A 25371-nucleotide genomic window follows, 5' to 3' on the forward strand; every position below is an offset into this window, starting at 1 on the left:
TTTTTTTAAAGATTTTATTCATTTATTTGAGACAGAGAGAATGAGAGACAGCATGAGAGGGAGGAGGGTCAGAGGGAGAAGCAGACTCCCCACCGAGCAGGGAGCCCGATATGGGACTCGATTCTGGGACTCCAGGATCATGACCTGAGCCGAAGGCAGTCGCCCAACCAACCGAGCCACCCAGGCGCCCCATAAAATACTTTATATTTAAACATTAATTTATTGATGGCTATTTAGGTTTTTTCCCAGTTTGTTGCTATTAGAAGTATTGCAGACATGACTATCCTTGTGCAAAATTTAAAGCTTATTCCTATAGGATCAAGGCTTATAAACAGACTTAATAGGACAAAGGTCAAGCACATTTTAAATTTGTTAGGTTCTGCCAAACTGCCTTCTGATAAAGTTGTTCCATTCTGAACTCCCACTGACAGTATATAAGAGTTATTGATTCCCTGTACCCTGTACAATACTGGATATGTTCAGTCTTCTAAATTTTTGCAAAGTGATGGGCAAAACTTTTGCTCCTTTTTTAAAAAAATGGTTTTTCTTAAATCATTAATGAGAATTATTTTATTCTTATTTTTTTTGCCACTTATATTTATTTTTCTTCAATTTATTTATAATCTTTCCCTATTTTTCCTTTGTGCTATCTTCCTTTTTAATGATCTGTAGCACTTCTACCTTAACAAGTAATTCAGAATAAAACAAATATTTATTTAGCTTTTATTAGTGTTTGTTGTATATGTTGAGAAATTTTTTCTAATACGTCATTTGTTCTCTTAAAGTTAATTTTTATATGTAATTGAAGCATAAAGATACTCGCTTTTGAGCCAAATTGCATACTCTGATGACTTTTTTTTTGTATATCTTTCAGCTTTTCCTGAAATTGAGCTTACTCTGCGTATTAGTTTCCTAGGGCTGCTTTGACACATCACCACGACCTGGGTGGCTTAAAACAGCAGAAACCTAGCAGCTCACAGTTCTGGAGGCCAGTACTGGGAGAGCAAGGTGTTGGCAGGGCCACGCTTCTCTCCCTCAGGAGAATCCTTCCTTGTCTCCTCCAGCTTCTGAGGCCTCCAGGCGTTCCCTGGCTTGTGGCCACACTGCTCCCATCCCTGCCTCTGTGGTAACATGGCCTTCTCCTCCTCTTGCCTCCCCTTGAGTACCTCATGCGGACAGCTTGTCGTTGGAAATAGGTCCGATTTGGATAATCTGGGATGATCCCATCTTCAGATCCTTTACTTAATTACATCTGCAAAGACCTTTTTTTCCACACTCACAGTTTTCTAGGATTAGTTTGTGGACATGTCTTTTTGGGGCCCACCATTCAATCCACTGCACTGTGGGTTTTGTTTTTTTTTTTTTAATTTACTTTATTTTCTAGTTTATAAAAATCACCATTAAAAAAAAATCCATCCAGCTTTTAAATACGTACAGGCATTTTTTTCCCAGTTCTCCCTGTGTCACATTTTTCTCTTGGAGACCCTATCCTCACCTCTCTTCTGGATGGACGATCTCAGGCCAGGCCCACAGCTGTTGTGCTGGTACTTGTCCTCACTGCTCCCAGATGTTGTCCCCACTGTCTAGGTCCCAGATTATCCTCTTCTGTCTCTTAGGCAAAATGTCCCTTTTCCACTGCCACGTGTGATTAGTAGGAGATAGAAAAATCTAGGCTGAAAATTGTTTCCCTTAGAATTTCGAAGTCACTGCTCTACCTTCTGGCATTCAGCGGAATCCAGGAGTCTGGTGCTATTTGGATTTCTGCTCTGGCTAAGTGACCTCTTTCTCTTCTTCAAGTGCTTTAGGATCTTCCCTTTTCCCTTGAAGTTCTAACATTTCATAATGAAAATTGCTATTCATTGACCTGGGGTACTTTCAATCTGGAATTTTCCATTATTTCTTTGACAATTTCTTCCCCTTTGTTTTCTCTTTTTTTTTTTTATTCTTATGTTGTGTTTTCTCTTTTTTTAATTTTTTATTTAAGATTTTATTTATTTATTTGAGAGAGAGAGACAGAGACAGCGAGAGAGAGCATGAGCAGGGAGGAGAGGGAGAAGCAGACTCTCCGCTGAGCAGGGAGCCCCATGTGGGACTCGATCCCAGGACCCTGGGATCATGACCTGAGCCGAAGGCAGATGCTTCACGGACTGAGCCACCCACACGCCCCTCTCTCTTTTTTTTAAATTTCTATTTTTTTCCTTGAATTCTGATTACTTGGATGTTAGAACTCCTGGCTTGAATCTCCTGTTATTATTATTTTAATCTTCTCTCTTCTCTAGCTTCTTCCTTTTTTCCATCCCTACTTTAGGGGAGAGTTCCTCAACTTTATTTCTGATATACTGAATTTTTCATTTTGACTAGCCTTAATTTCCCAGGAGCTCTCCCTTGTTCTCCAATCGTCAGTTCCAAAATCATAGCCTGTTCTTGTTTCATGAGTGTAGTATCTCCTTTTGATTCTTTCAGGCTATAACTTATAGGAGTTTTATTTTCTTGCAAAATTTTCTTCTGCTGCCTACGTTGTCTGTTTTTTCTGCGCTTGTTTCTGTCATTTTGTTTTGTTCTCTGCGTTAATTGCTGCGAGCTTTCTTCAATGTCTGATAGTCCCTGGCTGTCCGTGCATGCTTAATGAGAGGGCACCGGCCAGCCGGCTGGTCCATGGAAGTTCTGTGTGCAGAGGAGGGAATGGCTGTGACGGGAGGCGTCACTGTGGGATGGTCACGTGGCGCACTGGGCTGTTTCACCTGAGACTCCCCGCTGCCAGTTTCTGTAGGCCTTTCCTCTGGTGCAGGTAATGTCCTCCAGAGAACTCTCCTGCCACGGGCGTGCCTGGCTGCCACAGTGCTGGGAACAGGACGGAGGTAGGGGGGAGAAGGGGTTGGGGGTCTCACGGTCAGGGTGCAGACTTTCATTTAGTCTGATGTCTTTCACCTGGCACACCCTTCCCTTCACTCAAACCCCTGGGTCATACCTCATCCTTCCATCCCAAGCCACTATGTCGTGTCTCTCATTTCGTCTCCAAACTGCTCGTGGATCTTACTCCTTGCCTCCGTTTCCCGACCTCTCGTCTCCCCGCTCCCATCCGGTCTCTTCCAGAACAGCATCATTGCACAAGGTTCCCTGGAGACACAGCTATATCACTGTGAAAAGCTAAATAGCATGGCAACTTAATTTAAACAAGGCCCTCTCAAACATTTGTTTGGCTTAAAGCTCCTAAAATGCCATTTTGTTGGATTATATTTTCATTTATGTAAGATGTGTGTCATGCCAAAATGATTTTATTGCCATAGAAGTCAGGCAAATATAGATAAAATACATTTTAGAAAATAAAGTGACATGTGGCACATTTTAATTCTATGTTCTGCATTTAAAAATGAAATTATGCATCTCCAAACTTCACTTTTTCGTTATCTAGAAAGACTCTGACTTAGTGTGGGTCTGTAGTCTCCAGCCTGGCTCCCTGCACGCTCTGCTCTGCCCTCCGCGGGACATGCCTCTTGCTCAGTGCACAGCAGGGGCAGGCCTGGGCTCTTCTCGGCCAAGTCTAGTTGGGGGGGGATCTGGTTCTGCCTTGTACTGGCTGTAAGAAAACCAGCTCACTGTTTGGGAGCTATAAAAAGATCAAGGGTCAAGCGTGCCTGCCTTGGCCATCTGCTGAAATTGCTGTACCTGAGGTCCCCCTGACCTTTCAAAGCCAGAACCTTTGCTCATTTCTTACTCTTTTTTTTTTTTTTTTAAAGATTTTATTTGTTTTTTGACAGAGGGAGACACAGTGAGAGGGAACACAAGCAAGGGGTGTGGGAGAAGGAGAAGCAGGCTTCCCGCAGAGCAGGGAGCCCGATGTGGGGCTCGATCCCAGGACCCTGGGATCACGACCTGAGCCGGAGGCAGACGCTTAACGACTGAGCCACCCAGGCGCCCTGCTCATTTCTTATTCTTGACCCCCTTTGTGCCACTGACCACTGTGTCGGTCCATTCAGGCTGCTACAACAAAATACCTGAGCCTGGGGGGCTTCTAAACAACAGACATTGATTTCTCACAGTTCTGGAGGCTGGAAGTCTGAGATCAAGGTGCGGGCAGATTTAGTGTCTGGCAAGGGCCCGCTTCTTGGTTTGTAGTAGGCTGTCTTCTCACTCTGTCCTCACGTGGTGGAAGGGCAAGGAAGCTTTCTGGGGCCTCCTTTAGGGGGACACTAATCCCATTCAAGAAGGCTCCACCCTCATGTCCTCATTACCTCCGAAGGGTCCTCCTCCAAATACCATCGCACTAGGGATTAGGATTCAACATACGAATTTGGGGGGACACGAACCTTCAGTCTACGGCAACCACCTGTGCTGATTTGCATCAGTCTCTTCCCATTTCCTCTCCAACACAACGCTGCCTTGGCTCTCTTCTTAGCCTTCCTGTCCCTGGATGCAGGCAGGGGACCACGGGTCAGCCGACAAGGCCACTTTAGCCTGTGCACCCTTCTCCAGACAGATCCTTCCGCGCCGCTCGTGCTGCTCAGGTCGCTCTCATCTGCTTCTCCAGCTTTCTGGGACTTAGCTCCCATGTCACCAACTGCCATTCGATCTCTCCCTGGATGTGTGAGCATCATCTTGAATTAAAGACAAGCAAAGCTGAAGTCTTCGTGTCTTCCTCCTCCCTTTATTTACCTTCTTCTCCTTAACCCCACCCCCCAAGCTTAAAAAAAAAAAAGCTCAATAAGCAAATAACTAGTTTATCTCCCAAATGTCTACCCCATTTCTCCAAGTCTGGAAAGTTTGGAGTGAACTTTTATTTCTCTGTGTAGCTTAAACTCTCCTATCCTTTTCAAACCCCCAGCTCTCGCCTTAGAAGCCATTTCTTTTTGGGACACTTAGATGATTTCCAAATCTGAATTTATCCTTCCAGGAGCTTCCCTTTGGTTGACTCTATCCATCTCCTATGGGCAACCCACCCACTGAAGCCAGATTACTTTTCCTAAAACAGTGCTTTGCTTATGTTACTCTCTAGCAGCCTTCTTCTTCTTCTTCTTCTTCTTTTTTTTTTAAATTTTTATTATATTTATTTATTTGACAGAGAGAGAGAGCACAAGCAGGGGGAGCGGCAGGCAGAGGGAGAGGGAGAAGCAGGCTTCCCATGGAGCAGGGAGCCCAATACGGGACTCGATCCCAGGACCCTGGGATCATGACCTGAGCCAAGATGCTTAACCGACTAAGCCACCCAGGTGCCCCTCTCCAGCAGCTTTCTATTGTTATAGGACAGAGTCCAAACCCAGTAGGTTTGCATTCATTAGCCTAGCCCCAAATTACTTGTTTGGTTGTATCTCCAACTCTGCACCTTCCTGAACCCTCTTCTTCCCAGAAACATATCCACTCACTGGGTCATAAATACATATGAATGCAGCCCTGCTCCTACTTTTGGCATTCTCTCTACCACACTCTGTTTGACCTAAGTACTCTCTCTTGGATGAAATAGTAGGAATTGTACATGAAGCTTTGTCTGAAATCTGGGAGCTTCTGGTGGTCTCGAGCAAGGATATATATTCTGAACCTCAGTTTTCTCCTCAGTGAAAGTGAGGATAAACATGTTTACAACACCAGGTTGCATTCCTGTTTGGGTGATGTGGCCGCCAGGCCCGTGGAGCTTGGTTGGGGCGGGCAGCCACAGCGGGGTGCTCAGACCCCCAGGGATGTTAACGAGGGCATTAGAGACTCTGGTTCCTTATTAAAAATTTTAAAAATGCACTGATGAAATATTTCTAATATATATGAAATAAGATAACAGATTCTCATCTATCCATCCCCCAAATTTAATGGATGATATTTTACCGGTTTTGCTTCAGAACTCTCTTAAAAATAAACATGTATAAGGCATTATAGATACAGTTTAAGCTCTACTTTCTTCTCCACTCTCTTTTCTCCCCCAGGGGACCACGATCCTGAGGCTATTTGTCCTTCCCATGTGTTTTGATTTTTCTAACATATGTAGATACCATATGATCTCTACTATTGTTTAGTGTTTGAAAGTTTGTTTTTTTAAGATTTATTTATTTATTTTGGGGGGTGTTGGGTAGTGGGGCAGAGGGAGAGGAAGAGAGAGTCTCAAGCAGATTCCATACTGAGCGTGGAGCCCGACTTGGGGCTCAATCTCATGACCCTGAGACCATGACCTGAGCCAAAATCCAGAGTCAGACGCTTAACTGACTGAGCCACTCAGTGTCTGAAAGTTTTACATACATTTTGTCATATTGCATGGACCCTTTCACTTGGTAAATATTAAATAGTGGATGAATAAATTATTTTGCAATTTGCTTTTTTCACCCACTGTATCTTTGAGATTTGTTCACACCGTTTCTTTCATTTCAACTGCTTACAGTGTCATAGGAGATCCAGACAAGTAAACAGTTACTAAGTAGTGACAAGTCCTGTGACAAGGGTTTCCAGGGGGACTCCCAATCCAGCCTGAGAAAGGAAAGGTCTTCCAGAGCAGATAACCTCCGAGCTCTGAGTGTTAAGGGAGTATAGGATTTAGCCAGAGGAAGAAGAGAAGGAAGCACATCTTGCAGTTTATGCAAAGACTCAAAAGGCTGCTGTGCTTGGGAAAACGAGAGAGTGAGCCTGGAGTGTGAGGAGGGGCAGGTGGACCAGGTGGAGACAGCTCCTGAAAGCCTGGGCTGCCACAAGACAGGGCCTAGGGCTTTATCTTGGGGCAGTGAGAAATGTGACATCAATTTTATATTTTAGAAAAATTGCTCTGGCCACAGTATGGACAAAATCAGAGGCTTGAGATAGGGATGGAGCGTGGAGGCAGGAAACTTCTTTGAGAGGCTGTTTGGGTGACTCAGGAAAGCAGTGATGCTGCAAGGCCTCTGGGGATGGGACAGAAGGGGCAGATTAAAGACAGAGGAAAGGGCGCCATGCGATGTGCACATGGGGCAGAGGGAAGGGACATGGCTGCCATGAGGCTGGCTGGCTGGTGGCAGCGGGCCCTGGGGTCTGGGAGGAATCTGGCAGCAGGCACGGATGTGGGGGCGAGGGAGAGATCAACATCAGAGTTCAAGCAAGGTGCCGGTGGGGCCGATGAGGAGGAGGCCACGGATGAGGAGGAGGCCGCGGAGCGTGGTGGCCCAGGGCTCCGGGAAGCGGGGAAGCCGTAGGGCCTGGAGGGAGCTGGAGGGAGCCTGGGAGAGCAGGCCGATTCCGTAGGCATCGGCACCACACTTACTAAGGTGGAATTTAATTCACGAGAGGAGGCATTTTTTACTGGTCTGTATTTAAACAACAACAACAACAAAACACCTCTTCTCTGACAGAATTCCTAACATACAAAGCAGGTACCCTAAAATTAATATTCTTTACCCAAGAATACGCCCCAGAATCTTTTCTGCTGTTTCCTGTTCCATTCAGGATATAATGAACACATGAATGTTTTGGCTGCTTCTCTGGAACTCATAGTCAGCCCGCCCTTGTGGGGACTGAGGACAAGGCTTAGGGCCTCCCTGGGATGCACAGAGCCTGGCATATAGCAGGTGGTCAGTAAGTATCTGTGCAGGGATGAGCACACCGGGTGAAAGATGGTGAAGCCAGACTGTGACCTCCTCTGCCCCAGCAGGTGAAGAAGGCGCATCTGCAGATGCCCCCGCTGTGGAACATCTTCCCTAGGGCCCCGTTCTCCTCCTGAGAGGAAGACAGTGGCCCAGCTACCACCGTGACCCTATAGAATCATCTTCCCGAGCCTTCCTCGTGGGCTCCCAGCCCCCTGTGGTGGGAGGGGCCTCTCTGCAGAGCTTTGCCGGGAAGGGTTTTCCAGGCCGGTGAGCAAGGCTTGCCTGAAGGCCTTGCAGTGCCCAGGGTGGCCTCTGTGTGGAGTCATGATTCTGGCTGTTTGTTTTCTGGCCTCTGAGGGTTCGGGAGGCTTGTCCCAGGGCAGCTTGCTCAGTTTCCTCTCTGCCCACAGAGGTGCTGGGAGGAAGCATGACTCCTTTGTGTGGAATGGTCTCTGGTGTCCTGGCATTGGCATTTTACTTAGGGGGTGAAAGCCTTCACACCCGGCCCCTCGCGTGACCCTCACAGATGACCCTGTCAGGGAGGCTGGGCAGGGCTCTTTTCTCCATCTCACAGATGCAGGAACTGCGGCCCAGAGAGGAAGTAATTTCCAAGAACCCAGGCCTCGGTACCCGGCTCTCCCTGGTCCAGCAGAGAGGAGCAAAGTCTTCTCGGAATAGCTGATGAGACTCCAGCCTCTGATCCCAGCCTCTGTCCCAGGGCTTCTCAACCCGGCCAGTACATAAGAAGCACCTAGGGTGCCCCGCCCCAGACCAAGCCAGTCAGCACCCCTGGGCGGGGCCGATTGGTCTGTATTTTCTAGCTCTCCAGGTGATTCTGCTGTGCACCCAGGGTTGAGGACCCCTGTCCTCATAGCATCTGTTTTGCTGTCTAACACAGACTCAGTGGAGTAAGAGCCGAGCAGTGGTGAGGCCACGTGCCACCCTGCTCAGGCTGGCAGAACCCTGGAGAAAAGACCAGAGAACTCACTGCCCTGAGAGCAGGCTCAGGGCAGAGACTGGACCTCTTCAGTTGGCCCCTAAAGGCAAGGACTGGCTCTTCCTCGGCCTTTCTCACTTGACTAACACTCAACACAAAACCTGCTTATTTGTGTGTGTGGATGTATGCAGAAAACGTGTAATGAGCACCAACGTTGTGTCAGGCACTTTACATATATTATCCTATTTGATCCTTGAATCAACCTAGTGATATGGGTGAGATGGTCATTCCCATTTTACAGACAAGAACATTGAAGCCCCCAGCGTTCTGCAACTTTCCTGAGATGGCATACGAAGTGGCTTCGCCAAAATGTGAACCCAGAGCTCCTGACTTCAGAGCACGATTCCGCGGTGCTTCCGGGCACTTCCTGGTCTGGCATGCCCTCGGAGGAGGGTGGTGGAGGCGTCCTCCTCCACCGAGTCCGTTACTGCTCCCCTCTGCCTTTAGATCCAGGGGGTCCGAGAACTTGCCAGTCTTGGCTGGGTCCTCCTATGCCTGGTCAGACCTTGAAGGGGAAGGCAGGAGATGAGCCAGAGGACTGTGAGGCAAGGTCAGGAGCCAGAATCAGGTATACTGAAGTGGTTCCTGAATGCCACAGGCACGGCGGCCATAGACAAGTCAGGGCAGGGTATGGTGTCTATCAGGACAGGAGCTGGTGCTCCCTCCTGGGTCCGCAACCCTCCCCCCACTTCCTGGAGAGTGCTGGGCTGAGGCCAGTCTGGGAGCCAGGCTACTTAGCCCTCAGCCCTCTACCTTGTTGGCCTTGGGCCATCTGACCCTAGCAGGCCTGAGAGGTTTTGCACTTTCTCAGGTGACTCCTTGGAAAGTCGTGCTAATTCAGAAAGGACCAGGACCACAGGACCCCTAGTGGGGCCAGCAGACCACCTGCTGGAATTTGTGGCCATGGTAAAAGGGATGGGAAGCAGCCTTCTTGCAGACTTCTAATCTTCTTTTCCCTCTCCCCGGTCCCTTTCTGACTCCTTTCCCCCCTCCCTCATTTCCTCATTTCCTCCTTTGATCTTCTCTCTTTCACTCTACATCTATTCATGGCTGGATCCTTTGAATGAGCTACTCTATTGGGGTTTCTGGCCCAGCCTGGGGTCCTCATTACTGCCCTAATCCCCCTTTGCAGAACACAGATCTTGCCATGATGAATAAAAGTTAGTTACTATCCAGTTAAAGACTTGATCCATTGTAGATGTAATGAGCAGGCTTTTGGAGGCTTTTTGCAGAATCGGGCAGCATTGATGATTTAGGCTTGTAAAGTTTATGTATGCACTAGATCAGAGCCCAACATATATGCCAATTAGTGTGGCCAACCTTCCAATCAGTTGCGACAAGACATGTTCTTGGGACCAAAACGCAGACCTAGATCCAGAAGCCCTTGCTGGCGCTCAGGGAGAGGTGAGGCTCAGGGGGCCGTATGATCTACTGCCTAGACCCTTACCCAAACCCTCCCTTGCCCTGTTTGTCATGATGTTATCTTAGGGACTCTGCTGGCAGAATCAGCGTGGGAGTGCAGAGAGATGGTTTCCCTGGGGGCTCCAGAGGAGTCTGAGGTGCCCAGGGCTGCCCCTGCACCACCTCCACCCCCACCCCCGCCCTGCCAAGTGGCCTATTGCAACAACAGAGGTGCCTCTGGAGACAGGGATACATCTCAGTCCCCTTTTGTCCCCAACTCCAGAACAGGACTCTATATCAGCAGGTGCTCAATATGTTTGTTGAGTGACTAAATGAAGAATGAATCCGAAAGATTGAGTGTACAAGGGAAAGGCTCTGGAATGTAACTGGAGGTGTGGAAAGCCTTGGCCTCTTCATCTCTTATCTGCAGTCACCTAGGAGACGGCTACTCCCCAGGCCTCCATGCCGAAGGCGCCGACCTTCCTGTTTTGGCCACAGTTCTCAGGTATTCTGTCTGCATCTGGCGGGAGGAACGACAATGCTTGTGAGGAGGGCCCGGCCCAGGGTGGGGTCCGGTTGCAAGTTCAGTCAGACGTCTTGGAAAGGAGGAAGGAAGGAAGGGTTGCAGCTGAGGAGAAACTGGCTTTGAAAGTTTTCCTCCTGGATTTTTTGTTTACAAGGAGTGGAGATGCTTGGGGAAGCATTAAAGACTTGACCAAAGAGCAGAGATGAATCCCTGGTGCAAGTCAGCATGCAGGTCTCACCTGCAGCAGGAAGCAGGGATAGTTTTGTCTGGGAATGCCTGCATGCTGGAAGGACGCCATGGGCTCTGGTAGTAACAGCTCCGTAGCCCTTAGAAAAGACAAAAAAAAGAAATTTTTTTTTTTTTTTTTTTTTTTAGAAAGTACATGTGCTTCATATTATGCATATCCACGGAGCATGTGGGTCCAGATGGCTGGGACAGGAGTCTCCTGACCCATTCTTTCCGACTGTGCAGGTTTGAGAGAAAGACTGGGGATCTGGCAAATGTTGGTCAGAAATTCCTACAGGTCAGCTGGAATCCGGTTGGGGATTTGCTGATGTGAAACATGCATGGACAGTCAAACGCACAACAAATGAGTCAAAGAGCAAAGCCAACTTGACCTTGCACAAGATCTTCCTTTGCTCCTGAACCACACACCAAGCAAGGCAAATTAGGGGGTATGGGAATATGGATTCCTATTTGTTAAAAAATAGACAATTGTTTTTCATTAGGCTTTCCAGTTACAACACATAGGATTGCAGTGATCTCATTTTTGACCATTGGCCAATGCATTCAACTGTCTGATGGAATAATCTATTAACTGGGCACCTGCCAGTTGTCTGCAATAGGAACTAGTTTAGGCATATGTTTTAGAAAGTGATAACATTGTTACAGGCTCTGCCTAGACATGGGGATGGAAACCCAAGCAGGCAAGCACCAGTGCTGAAATCAGTTTTGGATGATGGGCTGTGTTTTCAGAAGCCTCACTGTCCCATGACTGACCTCCCTTTCCCCCTGCATGAATTCAATGGTATTTAAGGCCAAACCGACATGCGCTTAGATTCCCTGAACTTGGGTATGTTGAATCTTGCCATGATGAATAAAAGTTAGTGGCTATTCAGTTAAAGACTTGATCCATTGTAGATGTAATGAGCAGGCTTTTGGAGGCTTTTTGCAGAATCGGGCAGCATTGATGATTTAGGCTTGAAAAGTTTATGTATGCACTAGATCAGGGGACGATGTGCCTGATTCTGTGGGTGAGGAATAGCGAGGTCGAGTGGCCTTTGCTGAGTCACACAGAGCCTCAGTTGGAAGCCACTTCTCCCAGTGTCCCATCCAGTGCTGTTTGCCCCGTACCCCGTTGTGGCCCTGAGTCTCACGTGCAACCTGTGTTTACAGTGAGCCATGGCTCACACCTGTGTGCTGACGCGGCCTTGGGGAGGCTCCTTATGATGCTAGTTGGTGAGGGAGGCAGCTCTGTCGTTCGACAGCCCACCTGCAAGCCAAGCTTGCCATTTTTAGGGAATCATGTCTCAATCCTGAGTGTGAAAAGGCTTAGATAATTTCTTCCAAACACCACCTGCTTCATCTCCCCCTCCCCACCCCCCGCATCTGGGAGCAGCGGCTGATTTGATGATGGTGGTCATTGGTCATTGCGGAACACCAGGAGGCCATGAAGAGAAGGACTGACCACAGCGAGTCCCTGCATCCCTAGACTCTTTGATGGAAATTAACTTTTTTTTTTAAAGATTTTATTTATTTATTTGTCAGAGAGAGAGAGCGAGAGAGGGAACACAAGCAGGGGGAGCAGAAGAAAGGGGGAGAGGGAGAATCAGGCTCCCCACAGAGCAGGGAGCCTGATGCGGGGCTCGATCCCAGGACTCTGGGATCATGACCTGAGCTGAAGGCAGATGCTTAACGACTGAGCCACCCAGGCGCCCCGGAAATAACTTCTTTTGTAGAGAGATCGCTGCCAGGCAGAGTAAGACAGGTGCTTATCTGTATAATAGTAATAATAATAACCAACATTTATTGAGCACTCAGTATACATCAGGCTTTGGTTTGTGTATTGGACGTGTGTTAGTGCATTTACTTCTTACAACGAGAGGTAGGTACTATGGTTATTCCCATTTTACAAATGGAGAGGCTGAGGCTGTACATAGTAAGCACCTGCCTACAGTTGCCTTGTTGGTAGAGGTGGGACTCAAACCCAGATAGTCCAGCTCCAGAGCCCAAACTCTCGATCCCTACACTTGATGCCTCCTAAGACTGTTGGGATTCCAGACTTGGGCCTTCAGCCAGAGATGGGGGACTTCTGGTTCTTGACTTGATTTCATCAGGTCTTCACATCCTTTTTTGAGGTGATATAATTTATGCCTGGAACTGTGAATATGCAAAGGAGATTCTCAAAGTTTTTGCGGAAGGTGTACCCACACCTCACAACATGGATCTCTAACTTCATAAAGATAAACAATTATGTTTTTCTCTGTAAAATGAAGTGCAGCACTTTGCAGAGAAAGAACATGGAAGGGGATATCTCTAAACAGGAGGGAGAACATTAATGCTTCCAATATTTACATTAGAATTACCTCCTTAAAAGTTATTTTATTCTAAAACATATTGCGAAAAAAGAGTATATAACACATACATGCCGGTTAAAGAACAGCAGAATGTCACTAGTGCCCAGGTTAGGAAATAGAAGGTTGCTAGTCCCACGAGAGCTCCCTGCTGCTCCTCCCCAGGTGCATCTCCCTTCGTCCTCACCAGAAGTAATCAGTCTGACTTTTGGTTCTTCAGGTCCCTGTCTTTCCCAGGGTTGTGATATGTGTCAGGTACTAAATATCTGGAGGGATGCTTTGGGGGACAGAACCGCTCTCCGTTTCTATGTCTGAGCTCCTCATTGTCATCCTTAGCCCTTGGCAACAGGTCAAACAGAACAGTTCATGGTGTGACGCAGTAGGCTGAAGAGGGGAGAGCAGCAACTTCATGATCAAGTTCATGGTCAAGGTGAACCAAACACATGACTCAGAGAGGCTCATCCCAGTGTTCTGACCTCAGGTTAAAAATTAGGTGCGGTGACTCCAGGGAGCTTGGTGACAAGGGCCCTCAACATGTAGTCACATTGCTTCTGTCTAGGTGGTCACCCTGTACTCATGAGCACAGCTGTCAGCCCGGGATCTCCATTCACCCTCCTTTATCTTTCTTCTCTGTTGGATCTCCTGTTTCTGAATCCTATGTCATTCTGATCAGCTGTCTCATTTTGATGGAGGTCATCTTCTAGTAGCTGCTGCTTTTTTTTTTTTTTTTTTAAGAGAGAGTATGAGTTGGGGTGGGGGACAGAGGAAGAGAGAATCTTAAGCAGGCTCCACACCCAGCGAGAGCCCAATTTCATGACCCTGAGATCATGACCTGAGCAGAAATCAAGAGTCAGATGCTTAACCAACTGAGCCACAGAGGCTCCCCATCTTCCAGTAACTTCTTGAGAAAGAGTGCACGGGAGATAAATGGTTTGAGACTTTCTGTGTCTGAAAATTCTTTTTTCTGTGCTCACACTTGATTCATAGTTTGGCTGGATATCAAATTCTAGGTTGGAAACTCTTTTCTCTTAAACTTCTGATTGCTTGTCTCCTGGCTTCTAGTATTACTGTTGAACCATCCATTCTGATTCATAATCTTCTATATAATCTATAAACTGGTAGGAAGTTCTTTTTGTTTTCTGAAATTTCAAAATGATATGCTTGTATGAGGTTCTGTTTATATTATGCTGGGCACTGGGTGGGCCGTTTCTGGTCTGGTAATGTATCTTTCAGTTTTGGGAAATCATCTTGAATTATTTCAATGGTGATATTTTTCTACACTTTTTGTTCTCTCTTTCTGGTACTTTTACTATTTGGATATTAGTTTTTTATCACCTTATTTTTATCTTTACTTTCTGAGAGATTCCGTTTGCTCAGTCTTCCATTCCTTCAATCAATTTTCTTATTTTGCTGAACTGTTTTTAATAATAAAGACCTTTGGGCTCCTGGGTGGCTCAGTTGGTTAAGCGACTGCCTTCGGCTCAGGTCATGATCCTGGAGTCCTGGGATCGAGTCCCACATCAGGCTCCCTGCTCAGCAGGGAGTCTGCTTCTCCCTCTGACCCTCCTCCCTCTCATGCTCTCTGTCTCTCATTCTCTCTCTCACAAATAAATAAAAAATCTTAAAAAAAAAAATAATAAAGACCTTTTTCTTAGTTTTTTTAATGTAACATTTCATTTTATTGTTTTAATAACATCGTTTTTTTTGGGGGGGGGTTGTTTCACGGATGCAATACTTTTTCTTAGCACTCAGAGGATTTGTTGATCTATTTTTCAAAGTTTTCTTACCTTTGCATAGCTTCTGCTTCCCCTGAGCTGCCTTTTTCCTTTCATTTGGGTCTTTATCGTCCATATCAGAGGGATTTATCAGATATCTGGTCATTCTTGGCTTTCTACTCCTGATTAAAAGTAGAGGAGAAAAGGCTGATTGGAAGTACTGAGTGCACAGCTGGGTCTGGTCAGTTTTAAGCTGGGTAAGATAGTCTGGGTGGACTAGGTGTTGGGGACCCTCTTCCAGGATCATCCTTTTAGGTGGTTTGTGAATTGTTTTACTTTCTCCAAAGAGGTGTCTTCTGATATGCTTGAAGGATGAGTTGGGCCACCCTTGTTGTGGGAGTTGAGTTGGGGGAAAGGATTGGGTAGTCAGGATTCAGTAGACATCGGCTTGATTTCCTCAGCTGGGCCTGGCACTGCCAGTCTATGCCGTTGGTTTACCCTCTCTGGAGAATAAATCGCAGACTTGTGGGGGAGCACCCAGTGCCTGGGAGCATGAGTAACTTCCCAGAGAGCCCACCCCAGTCTTCCTGGTTTTAACCCACCTCTTCTCTCTCCCAAGGCCAGATACCTGGGGCTGGCCATTGGAGACCTTAGAGAATTTTGTGGGGTAAACGAAGTTGGTTTTCAGCGTCCCTTTGCTGACTTAAGATTCCATTTTCTCACATCTGATCTCAGTACCACTGGACCATCCACTACGTGTTAGCTTCCAAAATGTTCTTGCCATTTTCCCCATACTTAGGGATTGATATCCTTTAAAAAACCTCTTTACTATTAGCGGGATTTGGGGAGGGATCAAAATTAGGTACATGTATTCAGTCTGCCATCTTACCCCAGGTCTAATGTTAATATTTTTAAATGACGAACCAACCATATTTAAACATTTTTTTAAATGGGAGAATTTTTTTTTTTTACCCTTTTTCTCTCTAAAAATTTGCCTTTTTCATCTGTAAAGGAAGTACATCTTTTTGGGAGAGGTCATTATCTCTCCTGCTCTGGCACTCTCTGAAGTCTTGTCTTTTGAAGTGCAATCACTGGCTGGATTATACCTCCGATTTGGGGAACCGTTGGTGAAAACCTTAATGATGCTTTCTAGACATGATGTTTCTGAGTGTTTTTGAAGTTGCTTGGGCTGATATTGTAGAAGAGATATGAAGAAGGTATTTTCTCTTGGTGGATTGCTACATTGTGATTTGTGACCTAGGGTCACAATAAATGTTTGTGAATACTTATCTCCAGTGGGTGTGACCTTCTGTGTTGATACTTCCTCATCCCAGGCAGAAACTGTGAATTAGCATTGTGGAAACCTCCCCAGGGACTGTAAGAACTCTCCTCCCCCACTTCTGAGAGTTCACCAGCGATAGGGAAACAAGTGTGAGGTGTCGCTCTGAGGAAAACAGCGAGTCTGTGCTTGACATATGTGGGAATAGTATCTAAGGATAAAAGCTTAAATTGTCTACAGAGGGTTCTATAATGGGCATCAGGGCTCACTAGGACTGAAAATAAACAGAGAAATAGTTTACCTAGAAATGAAACCTTAGCTCAAAATGGGGAAATGCCTTTATTCCTGAAAAGATTTCTCCCTGTGTGTTTTAAAGTTGTGTCTTGCTGATGCCTCGTCTTTCCCTGACCCCTTCATTGCCACCTTGTCCTTCCCTTGCCCTTTGTCTCTTTATCTGTTTCTCGTTGTCCCACCCCAGCTTTATTTCCCCATCTGTAATCAACTCCCTATAATCAATTAATCAAAACCCTTTCCTGAGCACCGCTCTGTGCAGACCCAATGCTAGAAGTTTAGTTGATGTGCGAGGATAAGGTGCAGTGTCTCCCCTAACCAAATAATCACCGTATGGTGGTTACGTGTTATAAAGGAAAACACACCGGTGGTGGAAGAGCTTGACCTTGGAGTGTCAGAGAGGTCTTCAAGGAGGAGGTGACATTTGAATAGACCTTGGAGGTTATGCGGCAGCTCCCCTGGTGCTAAACTAGGAATGGTGATCCCAAGGAAAGGGAACAGTATATGTGAAGACACAGAGATGAGAAATGCATGGAAAATTTCAGGAAGTGCAGGAAGTTAGGTGTGCTGGAGCTTAGCATGCCGGGGCCAGGGCTCGGGAGGAACTAGAAGGAAATAAGGCTCCTTCAAGTTCAAAGAGCCACATCCTGAGGTGACTGTGGTTGAATGTGAGGAGACAGAGAGAAGCTCAGGAAACTCAGGGCTGTGTGTCGCCCCTGTGACTCCCAGTGCTCCCGAGATTAGCTTGTACTGCAGGCCTTGGTGAGCAATAGAACATTAGCTCGTGGGGCGCCTGGGTGGCTCAGTCGTTAAGCATCTGCCTTTGGCTCCGGTCATGATCCCAGGGTCCTGGGATCGAGTCCCACATCGGGCTTCCTGCTCGGGAGGAAGCCTGCTTCTCCCTCTCCCACTCCCCCTGCTTGTGTTCCCTCTCTCTGTCAAATAAATAAATAAAATGTTTAAAAAAAAAAGAACATTAGCTCGTCTCTGCTGAGATTACAGTGGTCGCTGACACCTGCCATCCCTACTGCCTTCTCTCAGGGTCTGCCTCTTCATTCCTGCCGAGACAAACACCTGGTTGGGCAGGGTGTCCTGGGGAATCTCTTAGACAGTGGACTCCTTCAGGATTAGCCTGTGTGGTCCCCTTTGGCTCAGGGTCCCATCTCTGGTACTGAGATTGTGTCCAGGGAATCAAGGCCACAGGATCCAAGGAGATATTGGTGCAGAAATAAGTTCTCATGACCCATATTCTCAAAAGATATAAGCATGGCAGGCACCAGGGTGTCCTGGATGGTCTAGTACAGAGGCCGGGTTTCATCTGTGGGCTAAGAGGAGCTAGCCAATTTGAAAACTGTGGCTTAGACATCAGAAATTAATTTTCTCACAGTTCTAGAGACCAGAAGTCCAAGATTAAGGTTCCAACTGATTTGGTTCCTGATGAGCAATGTCTTCCTGGCTTATAGAGGTCACCTTCTCTCTGTATCATCACATGGCCTTTCTTTAGTGTGTGTGTGTGTATGTGTGTGTGTGTTTGTGCACGTGCAGTTTGGAGGGGGAGAGAGGAAGAGAGAGAGAGATAAGGAGTTTGGGAAAGGGTGTGTAACTCACTAGCTCTCTGGTGTCTCTTTTGATAAGGACACTAATCCTGTCTGATCAGGGCCCCACCCTTATGACCTTAATAACCCTAATTACTTCCTTAGAGGCCCGGTCTCCAAATATAGCCATACTAGAGGTTAGGGCTTCAACATATGGATTTGGGGGGCTAGGTGGGTATACAAATATTCAGTCCATAACAGATAGTATATACTCAATTATAATTCTAATTTATTTTTTATTAAGAATAACATATTTAATTTTAAAATATGAAGTGTAATTATTAGTCTTTTTTTCTATCTCCCTTTTTCTTACATAATTGGGCTCATACCATATATAGTATTTTTAAAGTTAAGATTAGGGCGCCTGGGTGGCTCAGTTGGTTAAGCGACTGCCTTCGGCTCAGGTCATGATCCTGGAGTCCCTGGATCGAGTCCCGCATCGGGCTCCCTGCTCGGCAGGGAGCCTGCTTCTGCCTCTGACCCTCCCCCGTCTCATGTGCTCTCTCTCTCTCATTCTCTCTGTCTCAAATAAATAAAAAAAATCTTTAAAAAAAAAAATAAAGTTAAGATTAATGTAGCAACATTCAGAAGTCCCAGATGGAATGTAATATAAACATAGGCTTGATGACATGTCTTATCTTGAGGATTTTCTTGGTCTTTCTAGTTAGAAAAGCAAACAGATAAACAAACAAAATAACTAGGAATAACTTTAGAGCCCCACAGGAGTTTTAAAGAGGCAGAAATCATAAATACTGAGCAAGGTCAGTGGGTTTTTCTTTTGAGTAAGGAAGTGGCAGACTCAGAGAGACTCTTTGAGGGCCCTGCCTGGGGTGGGGGTGGGTGCAAACGGTCAGGGGTAGGTGGTTGCCAGGTCAGTCGGGCGGCCGCTCCATTGTAGCAAACACAGCCTGCAGGGACAGGGGTGGTGGGCTAGAGACAAAGCCCAGATGCAATTTGGGAAAACAGTTTATTTTCAGAAAACAGTTTTGTGATGTCATTCTCTTAACTTGTTTCTAAATACCACTTTATTTTTTCCCTCCCTTCCCTCTGCACCCCACCTCCCACTCTGTCTACATTCCACCACCACTACCATCAGGAACAGACACTCCTGAAATACGAGCAAATAAGATTTATTTTAATTTGATTGGTTTTTTCTCTCATTAGTCTATGATCCAAAATAATAAGCAAAGTTCCCAAGATCCTGCCATAAATATTTGTCCTGCCCCACATCACTGGCCGTGTGAACGCACACACGCAGCAGCCTACCCAGGGTCGCACACACCTCTCACCTGGCCGCCTGAGACGCTCTGTTGAAAGCACCCAGCGCAGTGCCTGCCACACGAACCCAAACACTTCACGTCCTCCCATAAATGCTGGCCAGCCCCATCCCTGGTTCAGTGACTAAAGCCTTCTCCCTTGGAACTGAACTCATTTGCATGGTTTCATGCGTGTGGTATTTTTCATCTCTCTGGCACGCATCCTCTCCCGGTGGACGGTGGGCTCCCTGATCAGGCACCAGAAGAGAAACCGGGGCGGGGCTGGGGTCTCTGCCTGTCCCAGGCCGGCACTGGCGCTCGACGGGGCCATCACATGCCTGGGAAAATAAGGTCTGCCTCACAGGTCTCCTTCACCCTGAACACACCGGGTCTAGAGATGTGGAGGGAAAAACTTGCTGTGATACTCCAAGAATTTATGTCACTTTTCTGCAAAAGTGAAAATATTGAGTTAGGAAGTTTTTTTGTTTTGATTTGGTTTGGGTTTTTTGTTTGTCTGTTTCAAAAGAAAGCCTAAAGATAAAGTGTTCATAAAGTGGTACCTGCTCTTATTACTCTCCAACTGATCTCTTAGAGGCCACCAGATTTTTAGGTCGTGTGTCTACATTAGTTGGTGCATTAGAAATCTTGTACCTTTGCCAGACTTTCTTTACCAAATGGCCCGGATACAATAAATACTTTTTGAAACACTAAGTATATTTCTGCTTGTAAGTAGAGAAAAAAATAAAGTGAAATAATTTATTCAGAAGAGAAAAAAAGTGGTGGGTCCATCCACATTGCTATAGATTTGTTGAATATAAGATATGACGATAGCATAGTGACCGAGCAAAGGAATGGTAGCTGATGTTTATTGAGTGTTCCCTGCGGCTCAGGCACTGTGCTGGGCATCTTACCTCTCCTTTCTCCTTGCAGTATCCATGGGGTCGATGTGCTGTTATTGTCCCTGCCATAAAGATGAGAAAAGTGCAGGTCACACAGCCAGCAAACCATGGAGCCAGTGCCAGACCTCAGGCTCCATGTCCTTCTTAACTATCCAGCTCACACTGCTCCTAGCCATGCTGTTGACTGAATTATGACACAAGCAGTACCCACATGGCGTGATACATCTGAGAAGTTGTTCAGTAGTAGAAAGGGGACGATGGTTGCAGCGTTTGGCACTGGGAGACGTGAGGCCAGGGTCCTCTCAACCACTGCCTAGACTCTGGGCCAGGACCCTGCATCAGTTGCCTCATAATAGAACTTGATTTTATTTGATTTTATTTTTTAAATATTTTATGTATTTATTTGAGACAGAATGAGAGAGAGCGAGCACATGAGAGGGGGGAGGCTCAGAGGGAGAAGCAGGCTCCCCGCCGAGCAGGGAGCCCGATGTGGGACTCGATCCAGGGACTCCAGGATCATGACCTGAGCCGAAGGCAGTCGCTTAACCAACTGAGCCACTCAGGCGCCCAGAACTTGATTTTAGACTCATCGTTTGTTGGAAATCAGTGGGCTCTGGTCCCTTCCTGCCCTAAGCCCTCATCTGTTGGAGCGCAGAGCTGGTGTCGTGGAAGAACACCAACCCAGGGTAGCAGGCGCCACCAGCAATGAGGGGAGGGACTTTTACCTTCCGTTTCCTCACCTGCAAGACCAAGGGGCTTCTTCCACTCCTGACGCTGGTTCTCCCTGTCACAGCCATCTCACAACTCAGCAGAACTTCCTGTGACACCGCATGCCTAACTCCTTGGCCTTCTCTGTGCCCGCCAGCATGTGAAACACGCCCTGAGTGAAAATGTACAAGAGAATGCCAAAAGGTAGAGAGTAGAATTGCAACTGCGCCTTCCTTTGATGTCTGCGAAAACAACACAAGTCATCAGAAATAGCAGAAGTGCTGGTGAGGCCAAGAGAGCTTGGGCTCTGAAGGGCGCAGAGCTCAGTAGGGAGTCCCAAGGTCATTGTGTCCGGCTGTCCGGGCCCCAAGGACAGGGACGGCACCTGACTGCGTTTTCTGTCTAGCGTCTTAGGAAGTACCTGGCACGTGGCTGGCACTCAGTTCCACTTGGCTGAGTGACTGACTGGGAAAGGAACCAGAATAGGTCGGGCTCCAGGATGGAGATGGACATAGTTTTAGAAAAGACGAATTAGAGCAGCTGGTGGAAGTGTGGTAGCCTTTGTAGGAGAATGAAGCCGATCACACAGATTGTCAGAGCACAGTCTTCAGACAAGTGGAATGGAGGGGTGGAAGGGGCACCTGCTTGAGGGGCCCTCGCACTGCACGCTTACCCCGTCCAGCCTCCCTTGTCTTCCTTTCATCCACCCACCAGGCAGCAGCTATTAAAGCCTACCAGGTACCAGGAGTCAGGCTCCAGCATCCAGTGGAGGATAAAACAGAAATGGTCCCTGTCCTCAGGAACCATGGGGATGATCAGGGAAGGTCATTGTTAATGGCAAGATATGTGCTTTTATGATTAGTGCTCCCAGAACCCAGGCTCCTTACTAGCTGTGTGACAGTGGGCAACACTGAGACCCTCTGAGTTTGCTCATCTGAAAAATGGAAATAAATGCCTCCCAGGGGGGCATTTTTAAGGATTAGCAATATTATATATCAATCGTGGCTGTGTTTTTCTTTGAGCTACCCCCCCCCCCCACTGCTTTCAAAAAAATGAGTACTTCCTGAATATCATGGAAAACAACTTTTTGGTTTTATTATTCTTTTTTTTTCCATGCTATAAAAATATTTAATAGGGCACCTGGGTGGCTCAGATGGTTAAGCGTCTGCCTTCGGCTCAGGTCATGATCCCAGGGTCCTGGGATCGAGTCCCGCATCGGGCTTCCTGCTCCTTGGGAGCCTGCTTCTCGCTCTGCCTCTCTCTCTCTGTCTCTGTCTCTCATGAAAAAATAAATAAAATCTTTAAAAATATATATATATTTAATAAAATCTTGTAAGAAACTTAGAAATGACTGATGATTGATAATTCTCTTGAGTAAACAGACTACAGTAACATTATAGTCACTGGCTAAGTTCCATCAGTTTTTTTTTAATTCTCTTTGATTTTTTCTCTTGGTCTTCTGTTATCCTTTCTGCAGGTCGCTTCTTCAACCCCTTCATTTTCCTGGTTTGTAGTTTGCTTAGGTCTTGCTTCTGCATATGAATCCTTCCATAAGTTGTATCAAAAGTATCATGGGAGACGTTTTTCTTCTTCTTTGGCTTAAGCGCTTTTGGCATTTTCATAGATAATTTATAAAGATCATCTGATGCCAGATGTGTCCTCCTCAGAACCAGAACCAATGAGGGCGCCATCTGTTCCAATTCAATCCTTGGTGTTCTACTACCAGATTTCTTCAACAGCAACTTATAGCTTCGAAAGTAAATCTTCCCATTCAATGTGGTGAAGTGCAGAACATACTCTAAACCAGCCAGGTGGATATTTGGTACTGTGGGGCCTCTGAAGAAATCAATAAGAAGACTTTTTAGCCTTCTGTAGTCTTCTGTTACATCAAAATCATCACCAGCAAATATTAACATGGGTTTTGTTCCCTCGGGACATTTACTATTCTTAATATCTTTTAGAGAGACAAACTTCTCGATACCCAATTCAATCATATCCAGCACATGGTAGTCATACATACGACCTATTACTAGATTATTTGGCTGCTTCTTATTATGGGAGCCAAACATAAATAAAGAACAATCTGACTTCTTTGAAAAGAATTCCAATGATGTCTGATCCTCAAATGGTTTTGTAATGTTTTTCTTTTTATACAGAACTCCATACAGTTTTTTCAGTGCATACACATCTTTAAGAACTTGTGTCACCATTGAATTTGCATTTCCCCCTTTAATCAGCATAGCATTTTTAATATTTTCACTGAGTTTCGGTTCTCTCTTCTCAAGGAATGTCTTGGCTCTTTTCGTTTTGGGCTTTACAACTCCATCCAAAGCATCCATGGCTACCGAAACGCGATTCCCAGGAACGCACACGCACGGCGCACTTCCACGAGATAGGCCAGTGTTCTGGAACCTGGTTTTATTATTTTGATGATGATTTCTTCCATTAAACTTCTTCCTGTTCCTCATAAGCTGGCAGAAAATGCTAGATTTCTTAAGGTACAACACCTTAAATTCCTGATTGTAAGAAGTCATTAGAAACATTCAAAAGTAGGGGCACCTGGGTGGCTCAGTCGGTTAATCGTCCAACTCTTGATTTCAGCTCAGGTCATGATCTCAGGGTCATGGGATCGAGCCCCATGTCGGGCTCTGTGCTCAGCACAGAGTCTGCTTGAGACTCTCTCTTCCTCTCCTTCTGCTCCTCCCCGCCACCCTTGCTCTTTCTTTCTCTCTCTAGCTCTAAAATAAATAAATGTTTTTTTAAAAGATTCAAAAGTAAATAAAATAGTAGATTCAAGCAGGAGATCTGTCACTGCCATCCAAATGAAAACCATTTTAAAATTAAACATGCCAAATGTGATCATTATAGGAATAGTTCTGCATGATACCATCTTAAGTTCCTGAACTTTAGTCATGGCCTAACATAAACAATAGCAACCAAACAAATCCTATCTATTTTTCTATTTTTTCCTCAAATTTCTATTTGAAGTCAGAGGAGAATCACTTTTTGCTTTCATGTGCCACAGTGACTCAGGCAGGAGCCACTTTTCAGACCCTTCTCCCCTAGCAATGACTCCAAATCCCCAGTTCCTACTGTGTGGGCAAAGGTGCTCAGCAAGTGTTGGGAAGGGGACCCTGCAAGACTAGGTGCCAGCCCTGGCCCTATCACACCCTCGCTCTGTGACCTTGGGCAAGTCACCTGTCTGTACATCAGGAAAAAAGAGGATAATGATACCCGCCTCATGGCTCGCTTCAGGGTTGCACGAGGTGATAAACCTTATTTCCTCCCTTTTGAAACACCATCCATTTTAAGACACACCAACTTTTCAGGTGGAAAAACCCATCCCACTAAGTCTACATGTTGATTGTAAGACATCCAAGTTTCAGGAAACCAAAATGAAAAAAAGAAAATCACAATCACATTGAGGAAATACAATAGAAAGGCGTGCCTTGCCATTGGGGGATTCTAGACACGCGTAAGGTGGTCTTATTGGTGTGGACGTGCTCTCCGAGGTGGGGAGCGGTCGCGTGTTGTGCGGGAAGGAAGCGTCCCGTCCCTGCCACTCTGTCCAGCAGTCTGAAATTTGGCTGTGTTTTCAGCATTTCTCTTGGTGCCCCCCTGCCCCCACCCCGCCAATCAGATGCCAAGCCCAGTGTGGATCAGCTTGGGCACATTGTGGCTTCCTTCCCATGTGGAAGTTCCATCTTGTAGACACTCAGAAAATATGTCGGCATTCTCTTCTGGACCTAGCCAGTGGTCTCCCCCCGCCCCGTATGAGTCTCTCTGACACTGACCTGGTGCCTCCCAGCCATTTTCATGTCACTGCACAGCCGGAAAATGATAATATTTGTCTAGTACTCCTGGGTAAGGGGAGGGGCAGTCAGGCCAAGAAGCCAAAATCTTCACCATCTGGAACCCATTTGGGGCATCCCAGCGTGGCTCACCTTCTCTAGTTAGTTTCCACCATGAAAAAGAAGACAGAGGAGGAGGAGGAAAAGAGAAAGAGAGAAGGCAACCCTGGTAATGTTCACTGTTTTGTTTTTTTGCTGGAGGATTTTTAAGGGCATTTTCGTTTTTCAAAGCATTTTTACAATAATCGTCTTGTGTAAGGGTCTTATATCTTGATCCACATCCACTTGGGCCCGTGGGTACAATGAGCAAACAAGTTTCCATACCTGTTTGTGTGTCAGAACAACAGGGAAACTTGTTATTGGTACAAATATATATTTCCTAGTAGCCTGAGGCCTGAGAATCTGAATTGTAAGAGGTACTCTGGGTGATTCCTTTGTGCCAACAGATTTGGAACCTCTGCCTTAAGGCCCTTGGAGAGTTAATGGCACAATACCTTTTATATCTTGCATTGTTTATATCCTTTCTTACCCTGTGATCCTGCATTGTTTATATCTTTTCTGATGCAGTGATCCAAACCTAGTCACATAGTACGGTCCCTTGCATATATGCCTAGTCCTGCCCCGATACGTGAGGAGGACCCTACAGTGAGCAGGGAATCTGCTTATCTGCTGGCCCAGAAGCTCAGCCTCCTGGGCTTGCAATTTTCTACAAGAACATTGTGTTTCAGAGTTTGGTTTAGGGACTGCCTGC

At 46.3% G+C, this 25371-nt stretch overlaps 2 protein-coding genes across 2 annotated transcripts in view; one reads left to right on the forward strand and one right to left on the reverse strand.

Moving 5' to 3' along the window:
• SLC12A8 (solute carrier family 12 member 8) overlaps positions 1–25371 on the forward strand; it is a 124579-nt gene that overhangs the window by 22434 nt on the left and 76774 nt on the right. The window lies entirely within an intron of this gene.
• LOC118007001 (ribosome production factor 2 homolog) lies at positions 22131–23127 on the reverse strand. The gene has a single exon (XM_034999981.1). The coding sequence runs from the start codon at positions 23106–23108 to the stop codon at positions 22170–22172; it is 939 nt and encodes a 312-aa protein (XP_034855872.1). The 5' UTR covers positions 23109–23127; the 3' UTR covers positions 22131–22169.

The sequence above is a fragment of the Mirounga leonina genome, unplaced genomic scaffold (genome assembly GCF_011800145.1).
Source record: "Mirounga leonina isolate KUSES-001 unplaced genomic scaffold, KU_Mleo_1.0 Mir_115, whole genome shotgun sequence".
In the NCBI taxonomy this organism is placed as follows: Eukaryota; Metazoa; Chordata; class Mammalia; order Carnivora; family Phocidae; genus Mirounga; species Mirounga leonina.

Coding starts and splice junctions, on each gene's coding strand:
- LOC118007001 (XM_034999981.1), bottom strand. CDS start 23,108: ATGGATGCTTTGGATGGAGTTGTAAAGCCCAAAACGAAAAGAGCCAAG.